This window comes from Pseudophryne corroboree, chromosome 2, assembly GCF_028390025.1.
Source record: "Pseudophryne corroboree isolate aPseCor3 chromosome 2, aPseCor3.hap2, whole genome shotgun sequence".
Classification (NCBI taxonomy): domain Eukaryota; kingdom Metazoa; phylum Chordata; class Amphibia; order Anura; family Myobatrachidae; genus Pseudophryne; species Pseudophryne corroboree.
Genome location: NC_086445.1, coordinates 766,250,107 through 766,268,373, shown reverse-complemented (window position 1 = coordinate 766,268,373; position 18,267 = coordinate 766,250,107). Strand labels below are relative to the sequence as shown.

Here is an 18,267-nt window from a genome sequence, read left to right as displayed (position 1 = left end):
TAGTACGCATGCGCAATGTTCGCACTGCGACTGCGCCAAGTAATTTTGCTATGAAGATAGTTTTTTTACTCACGGCTTTTTCTTCGCTCCGGCGATCGTAATGTGATTGACAGGAAATGGGTGTTACTGGGCGGAAACACGGCGTTTTATGGGCGTGTGGATAAAAACGCTACCGTTTCCGGAAAAAACGCGGGAGTGGCTGGAGAAACGGGGGAGTGTCTGGGCGAACGCTGGGTGTGTTTGTGACGTCAAACCAGGAACGACAAGCACTGAACTGATCGCAGATGCCGAGTAAGTCTGAAGCTACTCTGAAACTGCTAAGTAGTTTGTAATCGCAATATTGCGAATACATCGTCCGCAATTTTAAGAAGCTAAGATTCACTCCCTGTAGGCAGAGGCTTAGCGTGTGTAACTCTGCTAAAATCGCCTTGCGAGCGAACAACTCGGAATGAGGGCCTATATAAATAACTGGTAAATAAATATTGTAGCAAGTATAAAAAAAAATGAGTAATAGTAATGTAACTTTCATAATTAAAGTTTTATAATGTTTAAATTTACCTCTTACAAGTGACAACTATTTCTGTTTATATAACTATGCATTGTAACACTCTGGTGACATCTGCTGGATGAATGTTTTATATATCTGGAAATAATACTGTATGTTCACACAAAACAAAGATAGTCTGCATTAATACATTTCAAATATATCTTATATCTTAGTCCAAACATGTTATATTAAATAATATTTAATTATAACTAAAATGCTTGAAGCACTAATACAAATAATAAATTAGAAACAAAGGATTAGAATTTCTATAAACGCGAAAATCATGCCAATTTTTTCCCCAGGATTGCATCATAAAGCTTTCCAGTTGATTTCACTTGTATGTCCCTGAAGCCACAGTCTGTGAGAATCTTGGTGTATTCAGATGGGGTCCTTTCTCTGCCTTCTGTCTGGACCAACATGTTTAATGAGTACAGCTGGGAAGTCACAGGGCCACTTCTGTCTTCATTTAAAAGAACTTCAACCAGAAGAACTCCACCTCCTTTATATATCACAAATGAAAGAGGCAAAGTATGTTTCACAAGTTAAGATTATTGGCAACATGATATAGATATATTTATGTATTTCAGATATTAAGATACAATTTTAATAAATTATCCTCTGCATATAAAGTATATATTAACTCACCACTCACAGCCTTTGCCACTCTATTGATCATGTATTCTTTCACTCCTGCAACATCTGTAACTCTCCTTAACCTGCTCTTGGTCACCTTCTCAGTGTCTCCCACACTATCCCAAATCTTCCCACATGAAATGTAATCTTGATGCCCTTGACTACACTATCTTCTCTTCCCCACTCAAAACCCTCCACTCTACTGTCACCATCTTGGCTTGTCCCAATCCAGTTATCACTTTGCACAACCACTCTCTCATCCTGCCTTTGGCTTTACCATCCATGTCACCTTGTTCTAAACCCCAGCCATAGCACTCCACACTCAGTTACTCCAAATATGCTCATTAAATTATGAATGCATGTGAGGTAATCTCACTCTCTTGCTGTATTCCTTCACTTAAATTCATTCTTTCTTTATCTACTGTAGTTCTGTCCTCCCTCAAGCCAAATAGTATTTAAGTTTTTCATCTGATCCCAATCTTCCAACCCATAACGGCTCTGCCCCACCTTCAACTCCTTTCTCTGCAGCCTCTCCTCTCATTCCTTCTCGCTCCGCCTGTGATTTCTCTTCATTTTTAACCTCCAAAACAGAATCTATGAGACAGAAAATCCCATCTACCAGTCACTTCCAGCACCTATCCCCACTTGCTCCCTTCTTCTTCCTCTTATGCTTCTTTCCCTGCAAGGCAGACATTTAAGATCTTCACTCTTCTCTCACTTCAACTTGCACCCTTGATCTCTTTCCATCCCAACACTTTGCTCTTTATCCACTAGCACATGTGTATACCTTGCCCACCTTTTCCGCTCTACTGCAGCTTTCCCATCTCCTTCTAACATGTACTCCAGTTCCCCATTCTCAAAAAAAAAGAAATTCTCTTGACCCCACCAAATCTTTTGAGAGGATTATCAACACAGATCTCACGACCTTCTAATCTGAAAATGCTTACACTTATCTATTACATCTGGCTTTCTTCCCCTCCATTACACAGAACCTGCTCTGAGCAAAAGTCACCAATTACCTCCTCTCTGGCATAGGCAAGGACCATTTCTCTGTTCACAATCTTTTTGATATCTCTGCAACTTTGAAACCTTTGCAATCTTTCCTTCTCCACACTCTACACTCACTTGGACTATGCTATACAGTCCACTCCTTGCTCTCCGTTTATCTCTCCAACCAATCCTCTGATTCATCCTACAAATTCCTGTTAGGATCTCTCAAGTTTCTATCCTTTACTACCTTCCATTTTTACTCTATGGTTATCTTATCAGCTATTTCAATCTGCATCTATATCTTTATGCTTTGATCTGCATCTACATTTTTATGATGACTATACCCTACTCTGCCGGTCTTCTCGTTACTTCTTGCAATTCCACCACGCCCTGAAGCTTAATTTGACCACAACATAATCTATTGTTTTACCACCCTTTGAATTCATAATTTCCCCATTTCTAATTCACTATGGATAACCACCATATCTTTTTTCATCAACTCACCATAACCAGTCCCTTTCCAACTCCTCTGTCAGTTCTCTAGAACATTACTAGGATTAGATACTCCCTCACCCATGATGCCACCAAAACACTGGTCCACTCCTTTATCTGCTATGTCAACTACTGTCAGCTCCTTCTCTCTGGTGTCTCCACTTCACTCTTCTTCAATATCTCCTTAATGTTGTTGTCAGACTAATCGTTCTTTCACATCACTCAGTCTCTCCATTCTGCAAATCCTTCCACTGGCTCCCTATCCCCTTCATAATTCAATTTAAATTCCTCAACCTCAGCTACAAAACTCTTTCCCTCTCTTCTCCCACCTACATCTCCAACGCATATTACAGAACACCTGTGACCTGCCCACTTGATTCTTCTGGCAACTCAGTATCCACGAAAAAGGTCTACAATCAATAGCTCGACCACCAATGGTAGACATGCATTAGGTCAACAGGGTCAAAAGGTCAACAGGGTCAAAAGGTTGACTCTACGATGGTCGACCCATATGGTTGACACAAGTTTTTTAAGTTATTTTTTATTTTTTTTCAACCTTTTTCATCCTCTACCATCCACGTGGACTACGAATGGGAAAAGTAACCTGCACCGGTAACAGAGCAAGGCAACTTGCCCGAAGCATGGTGAGCAAAGCAAGCCATACGAGGGGACATGGTACACTAATGGGGCTTGTTTGTGGCAGAAAAGTGACAAAACACCCCAAAAAATTGCATCTACCTTTTTCGTGTCGACCATTTCCATGTTGACCTTTTTGACCCTGTCAACCTTTTCTATTGTCTACCTATTCTCTGTCGACCTTTTGACCCTGTTGACCTAATGCATGTCTACCATTAATGGTAGACATATTGGCCCTCATTCCGAGTTGATCACTTGCTAGCTACTTTTAGCAGCCGTGCAAACGCATAGTCACCGCCCACAGGGGAGTGTATTTTAGCATAGCAAGAGTGCGAATGCCTGTGCAGCAGAGCGGCTGCAAACACATTTCTCTTACATCCTAGAGGATTATGGGGTCCACATTAGTACCATGGGGTATAGACGGGTCCACCAGGAGCAATTGGCACTTTAAGAGTTTGAGAGTGTGGGCTGGCTCCTCCCTCTATGCCCCTCCTACCAGACTCAGTTTAGAAAATGTGCCCGGAGGAGCAGGTCACAACTAGGTGAGCTCTCCTGGGTTTTTCTGGTAAAAGTTGTTTTTAGAGTTTGTTTTTTTACAGGAGGCTGTTGGCAACAGCGAGGGACTAAGGAGGGGAGCAGTTTCCGCCCTGCGGGGTCTGAGCCACTGACTCCGCTGACTGGACACTGAGCTCCAGAGGGGTCGGATCGGTCTCCGTCAGAGGGGACCGCTTGCCCCAGCAGCATGCCACCAACCCCTTACAGAGCTGAAGAGTGGTGAGTGAGACACTGACTCCCCTAGCAAGCGGGGGGCCGGTGTGAAGATGGCGGCAACAGGGAGGGAGCGCAGTACTAACTGCGCTCCTGGGATGGTTCAGAGGCACATAGTGCGGCGCTGTGAGGGGCGCCCTGGACCAGCGATTACCCCACACTGGTCAGCAAGTCTGTTGGGGTACGCGGATCTCAGCCACCAAGTTTTTCCTCAGGCCAGTATAATATCTGAAGAGCGGGAAGACAGCGCCATTAAGGGGGTGGAGCTTCTCCTCAGAGCGGACCAAGCAGCATTCCAGCGCCATTTTCCTGCCTGCACAGTGCTGGATGGAAGATCAGGTCCCTCCACAGCAGCTCCAACTGTCAGTACACGGTACCAGGGGGTTGTAGAAGGGAGGGGAGACTGTAAAACGGCTGTCTCCTATTAAGGGACACAGTCTGCGCTGGTAAGAGATCTCCTTTTACTGAAAGCGCTGTACTGTGGGTTGGCTCCGATTTCTGTGTCTCTCTTGCCTTTCATGGGGGGGGAAATCTGTCTGCCCCCAACTGTGTGTGTGGAGTGTTTGGTGGTCACCTTTAGCTATGTCCAGGGACACTGTGTCATATGCTGCAGAGGATTTATCCTACCAGGATAGCACTGGTTTAGCACAGATACCAGCAAGGGAACCAGAGTGGTTTTCCTCTATCAAATCTTGGATTTCTCAGGTTTCTGACAGGGTTGCTTGTTATGAATCTGCAACCCAGGTATTACAGAGCTCTATAGCTGTATGGCCTGTTTCTGGTACCTCAGGACACCCTGCTATATACCCCCACAAACGTGAGCTTGATAACACGGATACTGATTCTGACACTACAGCTGGTGATGGGGATGTGTTGCGGGGGTCCGCATCTCTAGCAAAGGGGGTGCAATTGTTGATAGAGGCTATCAGGGATGTGTTAAATGTTAATGATACCACACCTGATCAGGTTGAGGAGGCTTTTTTCACTGAAAATAAAAAAGCCTCGCTAACCTTCCCTGCGTCAAAGGAGTTGAATGCTATATTTGAAAAAGCATGGGAAAACCCTGAGAAAAAGTTCCAGAGCCCTAAAAGGGTCTAAGTGGCTTTTTCTTTCCCTGAGGAGGATAGGGAAAAGTGGGAAAACCCTCCGATTGTTGACGCATCTGTTGTCAGACTCTCAAAGAAGGTGGTTTGCCTGTTCCAGGATCTACCGCCTTAAAGGAGCCGGCAGATAGAAAAATTGATACCACGCTTAAATCAATGTACACTTCTTCTGGGGCCATGTTACGTCCCACTATTGCTAGTGCATGGATTGCAAAAGCAATAGTGAAGTGGTCGGGCTACCTTACTTGAGGATTTGGATACGATGGATAGGGATGACGTTTCATTGTATTTACGCAACATACATGATTCTGCAGGTTTTATGGTAGAATCCATGAAAGACCTGGGTTCCATGGCTGCGAGAATTTCTTCCATGTCTGTTTCAGCTCGTCGGGGACTGTGGCTGCGCCAGTGGTCGACCGACGCGGAATCCAGAAGGAGTGTGGAGTCCCTACCCTATACAGGTCAGGCTCTCTTTGGGGATGCTCTAGACGCGCGGATATCCACTACTACAGTGGGTAAGTCTCCGTCTCTTCCCTCAGCAGCACCTGCTCTGTAGAAATCCTTCTCTTCATCTGCACCGCAGTCCTTTCGGCCTAACAAGCCTAGAAAGGACAGAACATCCAATACCTTCTTTAGGGGAGGTCGGATTAAGTCCAAGAAACCTGCTGCTGCAAATTCCCAGGAACAAAAGCCTGCTTTGGGTATGCCAAAGTCCTCCGCATGACGGTAGACTGCATGCCCCGGTGGTGGGGCCAGTGGGAGCGAGACTCAGACTCTTCAGTCATGTCTGGGTATCGTCCGGCCTGGATTCCTAGGTGGTAGATATTGTGTCTCAGGAGTTCAATTTCAAGATGGAGTCTCTCAGGGCGGTGATATCAGGTCTGGAAGAGGGGGAATTCCTGGTATCCCTGGATATCAAGGATACGTACCTCCACATTCCGATCTGGCTGCCACATCAGGCTTATCTCCGCTTCGCACTGCAGGACTGTCATTTCCAATTCCAGGCACTGCCATTCAGCCTCTCCACAGCACCGAAGGTATTTACCAAGGTGATGGCGGAAATGATGATTCTCCTCCGCAAGCAGGAGGTGAACATCATTCCATATCTGGACGATCTGCTGAAAAAGGCATCATCCAAGGAGAAGCTACTGCAGTCCATTGTTCTCACAACACGACTGCTCCAGAGTCACGGTTGGATTCTGAATCTTCCAAATTCACATTTGGAACACACCCAGAGGTTGTCACTTCTGGGAATGATCCTGGATACGGAAGTGCAGAGGGTGTTTCTTCCACAGAAAAAGGTATTGGTGATACAAGTTATGGTCCGGGATGTCCTGAAGCCACCCCGGGTGTCGGTTCATCAATGCATTCGCCTATTGGGAAAAATGGTGGTCTCTTACAAAGCTCTCCAGTATGGGAAGTTCCACGCTCGGACCTTCCAACTGGATCTACTGGACAAGTGGTCGGGATCTCACCTCCACATGCACCAGAGAATTTGTCTGTCATCAAAGGCAGGGATTTCACTCCTCTGGTGGCTCCAGTTACCTCACCTTCTGGAGGGCCGCAGGTTCAGGATTCAGGACTGGGTCCTTCTAACCACGGATGCGAACCTTCAGGGCTGGGGAGCAGTCACTCAAGGAGTAACCTTCCAAGGACGGTGGTCAAGCCTGGAAGCCGGCCTGCCCTTCAACATGCTGGAACTAAGAGCCATCTACAACGGTCTTCTTCAGGTGGCCCCTCTTCTGAGAAATCGGGCCATTCAAGTGCAGTCGGACAACATAACAACAGTGACTTACATAAACTGACAAGGCGGAATGAAGAGCAGAGCGGCAATGTCAGAGGTGACAAGAATACTCCTCTGGACAGAAAAACACACATTAGCATTGTCAGCCATCTTCATTCCGGGAGTAGACAACTGGGAAGCTGACTTACTCAGCAGACATGACCTCCATCCAGGAGAGTGGGGCCTCCATCCGGATGTGTTCAAGGAAATAACAGATCTTTGGGGACTACCCCAAATAGACATGATGGCCTCTCGTCTCAACAAGAAGCTTCAGCGTTATTGTTCCAGGTCGAGGGACCCACAGGCAGTGGCAGTGGATGCCCTGGTGTCTCCGTGGGTGTTCAGTGTACATATTTCCACCACTCCCACTCATCCCAAGAATCCTAAAGCTCATAAGGAGAAAAAAGGTTCAAGCGATCCTCATTGCCCCAGACTGGCCAAGAAGGGCTTGGTACGTGGACCTTCTGAATGTACTGCAAGAAGAGCCGAGGCCTCTTCCTCTTCAGGAGGACCTGCTGCAGCAGGGGCCGTTCACCTATCAAGACTTACCGCGGCTACGTTTGACGACATGGAAGTTGAGCGCCTGATTCTTGCTCGGAAGGGCATTCCGAAAAAGGTTATTACTACACTCAGACAGGCTAGGAAAGGGGTAACGTCTAAACGTTACCATCGTATTTGGAAGAAATATGTCTCTTGGTGTGAGTCCAAGAAGTTTCCTACGGTGGAGTTTCAACTGGGATGTTTACTCCTCTTCCTGCAAACAGGAGTGGATATGGCTCTACGTTTGGGATCTGTAAAGGTCCAGATTTCAGTCCTATCCATTTTCTTTCAGAAACAATTGGCTGCCCTCCCTGAGGTTCAGACCTTTTTGAAGGGAGTTCTGCATATCCAACCTCCCTTTGTACCACCTACAGCGCCTTGGGACCTTAACATGGTGTTGCAGTTCCTCCAGTCGGATTGGTTTGAACCTCTACAGGAGGTAGAGGTCAAATTTCTTACGTGGAAGGCAGTCACGTTGTTGGCCTTAGCTTCTGCTAGATGCCTGTCCGTGCTGGGGGCTTTATCCTGTAAAAGCCCTTATTTGATCTTCCATGAAGATAGAGCTGAGCTCCGGACACGTCAGCAGTTTCTTCCAAAGGTTGTATCGGCATTTCATATCAACCAACCTATTGTGGTGCCAGTGGCTACTGACTTCTCAATTGCATCAAAGTCCATGGATGTCGTAAGGGCTCTGAATATATATGTGAAGAGAACTTCTCGTCACAGAAAGTCGGACTCTCTGTATGTCCTATATGATCCCAAGAAAATTGGGTGTCCTGCTTCTAAGCAGATGATTTCTCGCTGGATCGGGTTCACTATCCAGCAAGCTTATTCTACGGCAGGACTGCCGTGTACAAAATCTGTTAAGGCCCACTCTACTCGTAAGGTGGGGTCTTCCTGGGCGGCTGCCCGGGGTGTTTCGGCAGTATAACTTTGCCGAGCTGCAACTTGGTCTTGGTCGAACACGTTTGCAAAGTTTTACAAGTTCGATACTTTGGCCTCTGATGATCTGAAGTTCAGTCAATCAGTTCTGCAGGAGCCTCCGCGCTCTCCCTCCCATTCTGGGTGCTTTGGTACATCCCTATGGTACTAATGTGGACCCCAGCATCCTCTAGGACATAAGAGAAAATAGGATTTTGGTACCTACTGGTAAATCCTTTTCTCGTAGTCCGTAGAGGATTCTGGGCGCCCGCCCAGCGCTTTGTTTTTCTGCAAATGTTTTTTGGTTCAGTACAACTTCGTTTTAGTTGAGTACTGCATTGTTACTTGGTAAGTAATCTTTCAGCTGTTGCTGAGTAGTTCAAGCTCATCGGCTTGATGTGCCTTATATGTGTGAGCTGTTATGAATCTCACCACTATCTGTGTATAACCCTTATCTCAAAGTATGTTGTCTCCTCGGGCACAGTTTCTAGACTGAGTCTGGTAGGAGGGGCATAGAGGGAGGAGCCAGCCCACACTCTCAAACTCTTAAAGTGCTAATGGCTCCTGGTGGACCCGTCTATACCCCATGATGGTACTAACGTGGACCCTAGCATCCTCTACGGACTATGAGAAAAGGATTCACCAGTAGGTACCAAAATCCTATTTTTGTGCAGAGCAAGACCAGCCCTGTAGTTACTTATTCTGTGCGATGATTGCTGCGATGAATGACGGTAATGACGTCAGACACCTGCCCAGCAAACGCCCGGCCACGCCTGCATTTTTCCAAACATACCCAGAAAACGGTCAGTTGACACCCAGAAACTCCTACTTCCTGTCAATCTCCCTGCTTTCGCCAGTGAGACTGAAAGTGTAGCTAAAACCTGTGCAAAACCACAATGCTCTTTGTACCCATACACCGCATGTGCGCATTGCGGTGCATACGCATGCGTAATTTTGCCATTTTTTAAAATGATCATTACGCAGCAAACAACGGCAGCTAGCGATCAACTCGGAATGAGAGCCATTGACTGCAGACTTTTTTAGTGTAGATCTAATAAAACTCATCCTGGCGATTCACCTACTCTGTGATCACCAGTTCTCAATTACATCTTCATGAACTCTCCCACAATGCTCTAATCCCTCATCCTCCATTCTTAAATCTCACCTATTCAGTCATGACTACCCTCCTTCTGCCACCTTATTTACATTGTAGCTCTCAAGTGCCACCACTCCAACTTCTCACCTTACAAATTTACAGACAGGACCCTCTGTCACAGGGCCTGATTAAGAATCCCAGTCACCATAGGCTAATATCTGTGTTTATAATACTATCCTGTTCCTAATCAGGGTCCTCTCTGTGTGAGTTCTATGTTCTGGACCTATTTGGAAACAAAATAGTCTTTGAACTTCAAATATAAAAATACATTAAGTTCAAAACTATCTCTTCAGTATTTTAATAACTCATTTTGTTGATTCAGAAAACTGCTATATGCATGTTACAGAATATATTCAATATATTTGAATAGTATCTGGAAAGGGATTTTCAATACTACTGGATAATCAAACCCCCTAAACCCAATATTTTTATTGAAGCCTGTGCATCACATAAACCCAGCACCCAGTTGTCTGTATACTCTCCCCCCAGTTTATTGCAATCTCATGTACTGTACTGCGATTCAGGGCTTAAAGTGATCCTGGGGAGGTGGTGGAACTCATCTACCCTACCACCTGCTCCTTCACCTCCCCTTAGGTGGATCCAGGGCCAGTGGTCTCACAAGGAAGAGGCGTGGTCACACAATAGTACCCCGAATCCAAATTACTCTACACAGTAGCACAATGTTGTCCCCATTACACAGCATGTAGTGCACCTGATTCATATTATACCACATAGTAGTGCCCCTTATTCACATTACAACACACAGTAGTGCCCCTTATTCACATTATGTCACTCAGTAGTGCCCTTTATTCATATTACTCTACACAGTGGTACCACATATACACATTGTGAAATTACTGTGCAATACATGGAGGAGGTGGAACTGGTTCCCCCTACAATTACCAGTGGGGGAACTCAGTTCCACCTTGTCTGTCCCCCCCCCCACACCACTTTAAGCCCTGCTGCTATTACTGGCTTTTTAAGGCTGCAGCCACACATGCTTTTCTGCTGCCAGAGCCGGCCCTAACCAATATGATGCCCTAGGCAAGATTTTGGCTGGTGCCCCCTAGCACCGCCGCTAGTTCTGCCGGAGATGCCTGGCATGAGTGAGCTGGTAGCTCTGCTAATGTCGGGCGCCTTTTGTTTATGAAAATGCATCATATTATTTGCATTACTATGTGTCAAGGATGCACAAGAAGCTTCTGCTGATTAAAATGATATGCAGCATGCCTATATTCTGTGTGCGACTGCAGCTGTATCTGCATACATTACAGTGATTTCCAGGAATACACTGTAACGTAGCATTTCGTATGCAGATACAGACGCAGTCACACACAGAATATAGGCATGCCGCATATCATTTTAATCAGCAGAAGCTGCTGGTGCCCCTAAGCATAACAAATGCCCTAGGCATTTGCCTAGTTTGCCTATGCCTAAGGCCGGCTCTGCAGACATACGACCAATAATAAGAAGCTCAGATGCTGTTATAATATTTTCTAATTCTAGTCAAGGAATACATGCCAGTCATCAAGCCATATTGTCTATTATTTTACTCCAATTATGCAAACACTGTAGCCAGGTACATGATCACAATGAATTTGTTTTCCTTATGTTAACTACCTGTGCCTCAACCTAGCTACACAGTGGTCAATTTTGCCACTCAACCCAAAAGTATCATTGCTTCATGTTACTCCTTGTAATTTGGATAGGCTCAGTATAGTATTATATCTGTTTAGGCTTACACATGCTGCGTTATCAGGCCACCTGTCCAGATGCAATAATATAGAAGAGAGATCTCCAGGCACTGCTATACACAATTCTGATCCATATATTCCCGTGTTCCTCAGAAAGAAGATATGATATGAAATATATTCATTAGCAGATTTCAATGCTTCCGATCAGTCCTAAACTTTTTTTGTCATAGGAAACTGACCTGTACTAAAAACAATGCGTTCCCATAAAGGTTTCTTTTAAAACTTCCTGTGGCTTAAAATAAATAATGGAAGGCTCATCTGAACCAGGCTTACCTTTGTACTAAGCCCTATATGAGTTAAAAGGTATCTTTGGGTGTCTGCTTGCATGCAGACCTCCTGTCTCATCCATAGACGACTCCAACGTATGCGATAAAACAGCAGATTGTATATAAAAAAAAGTTTTATTCCATCATAGATAGGATAAAATTGATTTCACAAACATTGTGAAACACAATAAAAAAAAATCCAATAAAAATGAAAAACAAGACAAAAAAATACACATACACAGGAGGCCACTTCCACTGGTACCCCTTAGATGTAATGGGAAAATATTACCAGCCAGTATGGGGTTGGGATATAAAGTGCACATAAAAAAGTACCAACATAAGTGGTGTGGTCCAGCCCAGGGTCCTCCTGTGATAGTACCAACGCGTTTTGGATATAATCCTTCCTCATTACATCTAAGGGAGATCTATCTCAGTTGGATTACTGACAAGAAGCAGTAACTCTTTGATATAAAGTGATCTTGTATTCATGGGTTCCCCTCACCTACATGTGACCCCTGCAGTTCTACCATTGCTTGTTATGCCTCTTAGGGGTCAACTTATGTACATAACGAAAAATTAATTGTTACTTATCACTATACATCTCATTTATTTATTTACAGTTTCTTATATAGCGCAGCAAATTCTGTTGCGCTTTACAATTTCAAATAACAATAACAAACTGGGTGATAATAGTCATAGAGGTAGGAAGGCCCTGCTCGCAAGCTTACAATCTATAGGGAAATAGGCATATGTACACAAGGAAAGGTGCTATCTACTGCATAGAATGAGAAGACATGTGAGGATATGTGTGGACTGTACAGAGTGGATGCAATTTGATAGGAAGGTTTATGAAAGTTATGTGGGCGGTTCTGGAATTTGATATGCTAGCCTAAAGAGGTGAGTTTTCATGGAACACTTGAAGGTTTGGAGACTAGAGGAGAGTCTTATTGTGCGTGGTAGGGCATTCCACATCTCATCAGAGTTTGATGCGATATATAGCTTTGGTAAGTAGTTATTCATGTATACTCACCTTTCCGGCGATGTGATCTGGTATCCTGGGTTACAGTGGTGCGGTCTTCTCCTGTGGTCCCCTCTGCGATGCTTGGAGCCAGCAGGTCCCGTCTGTGCATGCGCCGGCCACTGAGGTCCCTGGAGGCTGCAGCACCCTTCAATTGAAAAGCTGGACTTTTTAGGAATGGAGTTAGGGCAGAGGTTCCCAAACTGTGTGCTGTGGCTCCCTGGGGTGCCCTGGGTTGGTGGTCCAGGACCAATTCAAATTATTCATGGTCAATATAATAGGCAAAACCAGTGCTGGTGTCTGCCGGTCATAAAATGTGGCCAAACAGAAGCAAATCTTGTCCCTCACCACACAACTGACCCTAAGGATGACATATAAATGCGATATACTTAATGTAATATTTCTTTCTAAATTTCTCAATAAGAAATTTTTGGCCTAGGGGTGCCGTGAAAAAAATTCTGATATTCTAGGGCGCCGTGATTCAAAAAAGTTTGGAAACCACTGAGTTAGGGGCATACTGTATGTATGAAAGCTTGGAGAAAAATAAAAAGCAGAATCTGCAATCCTTTCCATCACATGCTGAGGGCCGCCCATCGCAGGGAAAGGCCGCCCAGCATGCAAAATGGCCTGCCCAGTGACTGCGATCGCAATTTAATTGTGATGGCAGCAACTGTGGATGACTCCCTGCAGCCACTGCTAGGCTGCACATGAAGGCGGTCAGCCATCACATGCAGCCCCCCGAAAATGCTGCTGACCTGCCCCCATTTTGCCCGTGCCATCTCCGCAATGCCGTAACTCCACCCCCGCAATGGCCACCGCTGTCAAAGTGCGGTCACATCCTTCTGCGGTCCACGTGCGGTGAATGCGCGATCTGCCAAAAATCGCTCCATTGCAATTTGCGGTACTTTGCGTACCGAATTGAAAGTATCAGCCAATCAGCTCCTAACTGCCTTGTTACAGGCTGTGTTTGATAAAAGGGAAGTTAGTGTTATGGTGTTTGGAAGCACCTGTATTCTGGAAGCAGACACCAGGTGGTTGGCGTGACCCAGAGCAGAGGCGCGGAGTCTAACACACCAGGGGGTGTTCACCAGGGAACCCCGCAAGGGGATTTGGGCTTCGCTGCCCCTGATGTGCAGGTCGCGGCCCTCTGCCTGGGTCACCTGGTATCTGCACAGGAGTCCACAAGGTATAAACAGGATAATTTACCTGGAGAAATGCAGCTGGTAAGGCAAGGGTTAATTGCAGAGTGACTGACACAGCAGGGCAAATGGCAGAGGTTTGATTAGAGCTGAACTGGGACACAGAGGGAAACAAACTTGCAGGCTGAAAGTTCTGGATTGCAGAGCTGGAATTTGGCAGGATTCACAGGAGTTTGTTTGGAGTCTGGATACAGAATTGCAGGTACTGAATGGAGATGAACATGCAGAAAGGTCTGTGTGATTAGACTGCTGTTTGCAAAACTGGACAGGTGCAGGGTTACTGAGGCAAGATGCAAGACTGGCTGGAATAGTGCACAGATATCTTGAAGCAGGGATTCCAAGGCAGAAGAAGGACACACTGGATATATAATTGAAGTAGATACAGGTCCAAGATGAACTGGATGCAGGACTGTCAGGAATACTGGGACCAGTTACCAGGACACAGGAGACTGGGAACTTGCACAGCGTGCAATGGCCACATGCTGAGCACACAGGAACAGGCTCTAAGGAGTCCAGACTAGAACCTGACACTCTCTGATACTGAACTCTATCACTGGCACAGTGGTATGTGGATACTCCCTAGTTAAAGGGAGAAAGACCAATCACATGATAGTCAGGCTGAAGTTGCAGGTAATGAGGTCCAGGTGATCAGTTGCTAGGAAACGAGAACAACAGAAGGGAGCAGCCGGATCCAGGTGCTAATCAATGCAGAAAGCAGAACTGACAGATTTGCAGCTGCTGCACACATAACAGTACCCCCCTCTTCAGGGGTGGACTCCGGACACCCCACCTGGACCAAGGAGAACTAATAACAAAACAAGAACAAGAATTGACAAGACAGACTCAATTCCTCCGACGAGACTTCTTCTTTTTCTTTTTCCCAGGTTGTTTAGGTTTGAACACAGTAATGCCAAATATATTATCTGAACTGAAGGTACCTTCAACCAAAGGAATTTTATCGGCTTCAGAGTTGTAATCTGAGTTGGAGTCCACATCCAAGGGAAGGATTACGGTTTTCTTCTTTGTAATAGATGGTATAGAAGAAGTAGCATGGCAAGATTTAGCATATGCAGGACTCATGACTGACTGGATGGACACTGGATATTGTGGGTCATGCTTATTCATTACTTCACAGGATGGAGACAGAGAGGCATAGCCAGCAGTTAATATCCGGACTTGTGGTTTAGGTGAAGATGGTACTGTGCTGTGAACAACTTGAGACAGACAGTCCTTAGCCACTTGGTTCTTACAAACTTGATTTTTCTTGTTAGAACCTGAATCCTTGCTCAAAGACCTAGAACTCTCAGAGGATTCAGAAGGTACTAACTCAGGACCACCAAACTTCCTGATCACCGCCCGGCTGAAGGCATCCACGTTCTGCAGAACAGGATCACTGGACTCAATTAACTGGTTAGCCCATTTTCTTGCCTTCCCTCTGAAAGACATAAGAATTAGTAAGACAATCTCTGCCGGAGAGGTACAGAGTGGAGCCGTCTCCATAGTCTGTAGCATTAATTTGTGATACTGTTCCAGTTTTCCATAGAAGAAAGCTGGATCTGGATCTTGGTCTTTAGAAGGAGTCTGAACTTTGTGGTTGGAGTTTCTTCACAGATTTTATAGGGTTGGAAGCAAGATCAGAAGTTTTTTCAGAAGTCCTCTCTAAGGACAAAGCATGAACCACCCCTCCTGGGGTCACGACTGGAATTCTCCCTTCAAGTGATTCAACAACATTTACTCCTCCCAGGGTACTGACTGAAATGCCTCCTTCGGGAGTCGCAACAGGAATTTCCTCTCCTGAAATCTCAATAGGACTTTCCTCTTCAAGGGACTTGACTAGAATTCTCTCTTCAGAGATCTTGGCTGGAATCACCACTTTTGAGGTCTCGGCTGGAATTTCCCCTGCTGAGGTCACAACAGGTGCTACTTCTTCAAGGGTCATGACTAGAATCCTCTTTTCAGAGGCCTCAACTGGAGTCACCTTTTCATGGATCTTGGTAGGATCTCCCTCCTTTAGAGGAACATTCCTTTCATGGGTTTCAGGTAAATCTGATGCACTCTCAGGAACTGACAAATCCAATGCTCTTTCTAGAACTATGCAATCATATGCCCCCTTAGGGGCTCCAGGCTTGGATGCTCCTTCTGGATTCCGAACATTGTACCCCATGCCTGAGGTCGGTAGAGTGGACTCTTTTCTTGGGATCCATACATGAGATTCCTCTCCTAGGGTCGGCACCTGGCACAACTTTTCTGGAGGCTGGACATCACATTTCCCCTCTCGAGTCCTAACATTGGACTTCCCTTCTGGAGTCAAAATATTGGCTACCCCTCCTGGGGTCGAGCCATAAGCAGACACATCGAGTACTTCTCCAAAGGCCTGGATATCGACTTCCCCTCCAGGGATCAAATCATTGATCATGAAGTCGGATGCCTCACTTGAGGATAAAGAAAGGGGTTCATCTTCTGAGACAGGAACATAGCTCTCCCCATCTGGGGTCTGAACATTGGACGGAACATCAGATACTTCCTCTAGGGCTGGCGAGACCGAGCCCCCACCTGGGGCTGGACACTCGGAGCCCCCTCCTGGGGCTGGACACTCGGAGCCCCCTCCTGGGGCTGGAGTGTAGGATGCACTTCCTAGGGCTGAAGAACCAAGGTTTACCCCGGAATAGAGGGATTTACAAAGCCTCAATTGGTTCCCAAATCTAAGCTTGGGGCGTCGGGTCAAGGGACCCCAGTTGTAGGCTGGACTCTCCTTTTGGGAACCTTTGGCACCTTCATTGGAAGTTAGGGAGTTTGAAATGACCGTTAGAGTGGACTTATCGGCCTGGACCTTAATTGGTTGAGAGTTGTCACTTTTTCCTGACCTGCGGAGGGAGCAGTTCTTTATGAAGTGACTAGTGTTTCCGCAGTATATGCAAAGCAGGAGCTCCTTTCGTCGCTGGCGCTCAGCCTCAGAAAGTTTGGGGCGCCAAAAACTCTGGAATCTCCTTTCCATCACCTCCGGAGGAGTTACCCCGCAACTAGGAGAACCAGAGTCGGCGACCTCTTCTGCTTCATTACGTATGGAAGAGACTCTCACGGTGTCCGAAGAACTTCCAATCGTTTCTGAAAGTCAGAGCCGGCCCTAACCAATATGATGCCCTAGGCAAGATTTTGGCTGGTGCCCCCTAGCACCACCCCTGGTTCCGCCTCTGACCTTGCACTTCTTTACCAGAACCATCACCCCTCAGCCATAACAGTCCTTATTTTGGTGTTTGTACCCCCTATATTTTAAATAGGAACAGTTCGCACATTTGGCGCACAGCCCAAAAAGGGGTGTGTTTTTGCTGGCAAGGGGCATGGCCACACAATAGTAACCACAATTCCAAATACGCCACACAGTACTGCACTTTATTCACATTTGATCATGCGATAGTTTCCATAATTAATATTACATCCCACAGTAGTATCACTTTACCTTATAAACGTTACTCCTCACAGTAGAGCCCCTTGTTCACATTACATCACACTGAATTGCTCCTTATTCACATTACACTACACCCTATTGCTCTTTATTCACATTAGACGACACAGTAGTACCCTTTCTATACGCAACACCACATAGAAGAGCACCTTAAACACATAATTCCACACAGTAATGCCCCTAACACATATGAGACACATTATTAATGTCCTTCTAAACATAATGTGCTTACACATTATGACAACCTTTATTAATGCCCTTTTACACAGAATGTCCCTTACACATATGCCGCACATTATTAATGCCCTAATACACATAATGACACACATAGTGCCCCCTACACATTTGCTGCACATTGTTAGTGCCCCTATACACATAATGACAAATACAGTAGTACCCTGTTACACATACTGTATGCCACACATTATTAATGCCCTTATACACATAATGACACATAGTGCCCCTTATACATATGTTGCACATTAATGCATTTTTACATGACACACATAATGCACCTTACACATATTCCGAACACTACTGCACAACCAACCCACTCACATGCACACAGCACTCACACTGCTGCTAACACTGTGACCTCTGCCTCTGCTTGGATACAGATGTGTCCTCATAAATCTTGCCTCAGTGCTAACGTCGGGCACATTTTTTAATGAAAATGCATCTTATTTGCATTGTTATGTGGCTAGGATGCACAAGCAGCTTCTGCTGATTAAAATGATATACAGCATGCCTTTATACTGTGTGAGACTGTGGCTGTATCTGCATATGAAATGTTACACACAGAATATAGGCATGCTGCATATCATTTTAATCAGCAGAAGCTGCTGATGCCCCTGGGCATATCAAATGCCCTAGGCAATTGCCTAGTTTGCCTATAGCTATGGCCGGCTCTGTCTGCTGCACTTGCTTCATCATTTTGGGTGGTTGGGCAGGCTTCTTCACGCTTTTCTACACTTAATGGCAGTGTCAGGATGTCATAC

At 45.6% G+C, this 18,267-nt stretch overlaps 1 protein-coding gene across 1 annotated transcript in view; it reads right to left on the bottom strand.

Moving 5' to 3' along the window:
* Nucleotides 1–778: 778 nt before the first annotated feature.
* Nucleotides 779–18,267, bottom strand: part of LOC135015769 (acetylserotonin O-methyltransferase-like) — a 138,066-nt gene continuing 120,577 nt past the window's right edge. Inside the window, exon 8 of the mRNA XM_063952819.1 lies at nucleotides 779–1,046. Within this exon, the coding sequence (XP_063808889.1) occupies nucleotides 829–1,046 (218 nt within the window). The 3' untranslated portion in view covers nucleotides 779–828. The remainder of the gene's footprint in view (nucleotides 1,047–18,267) is intronic.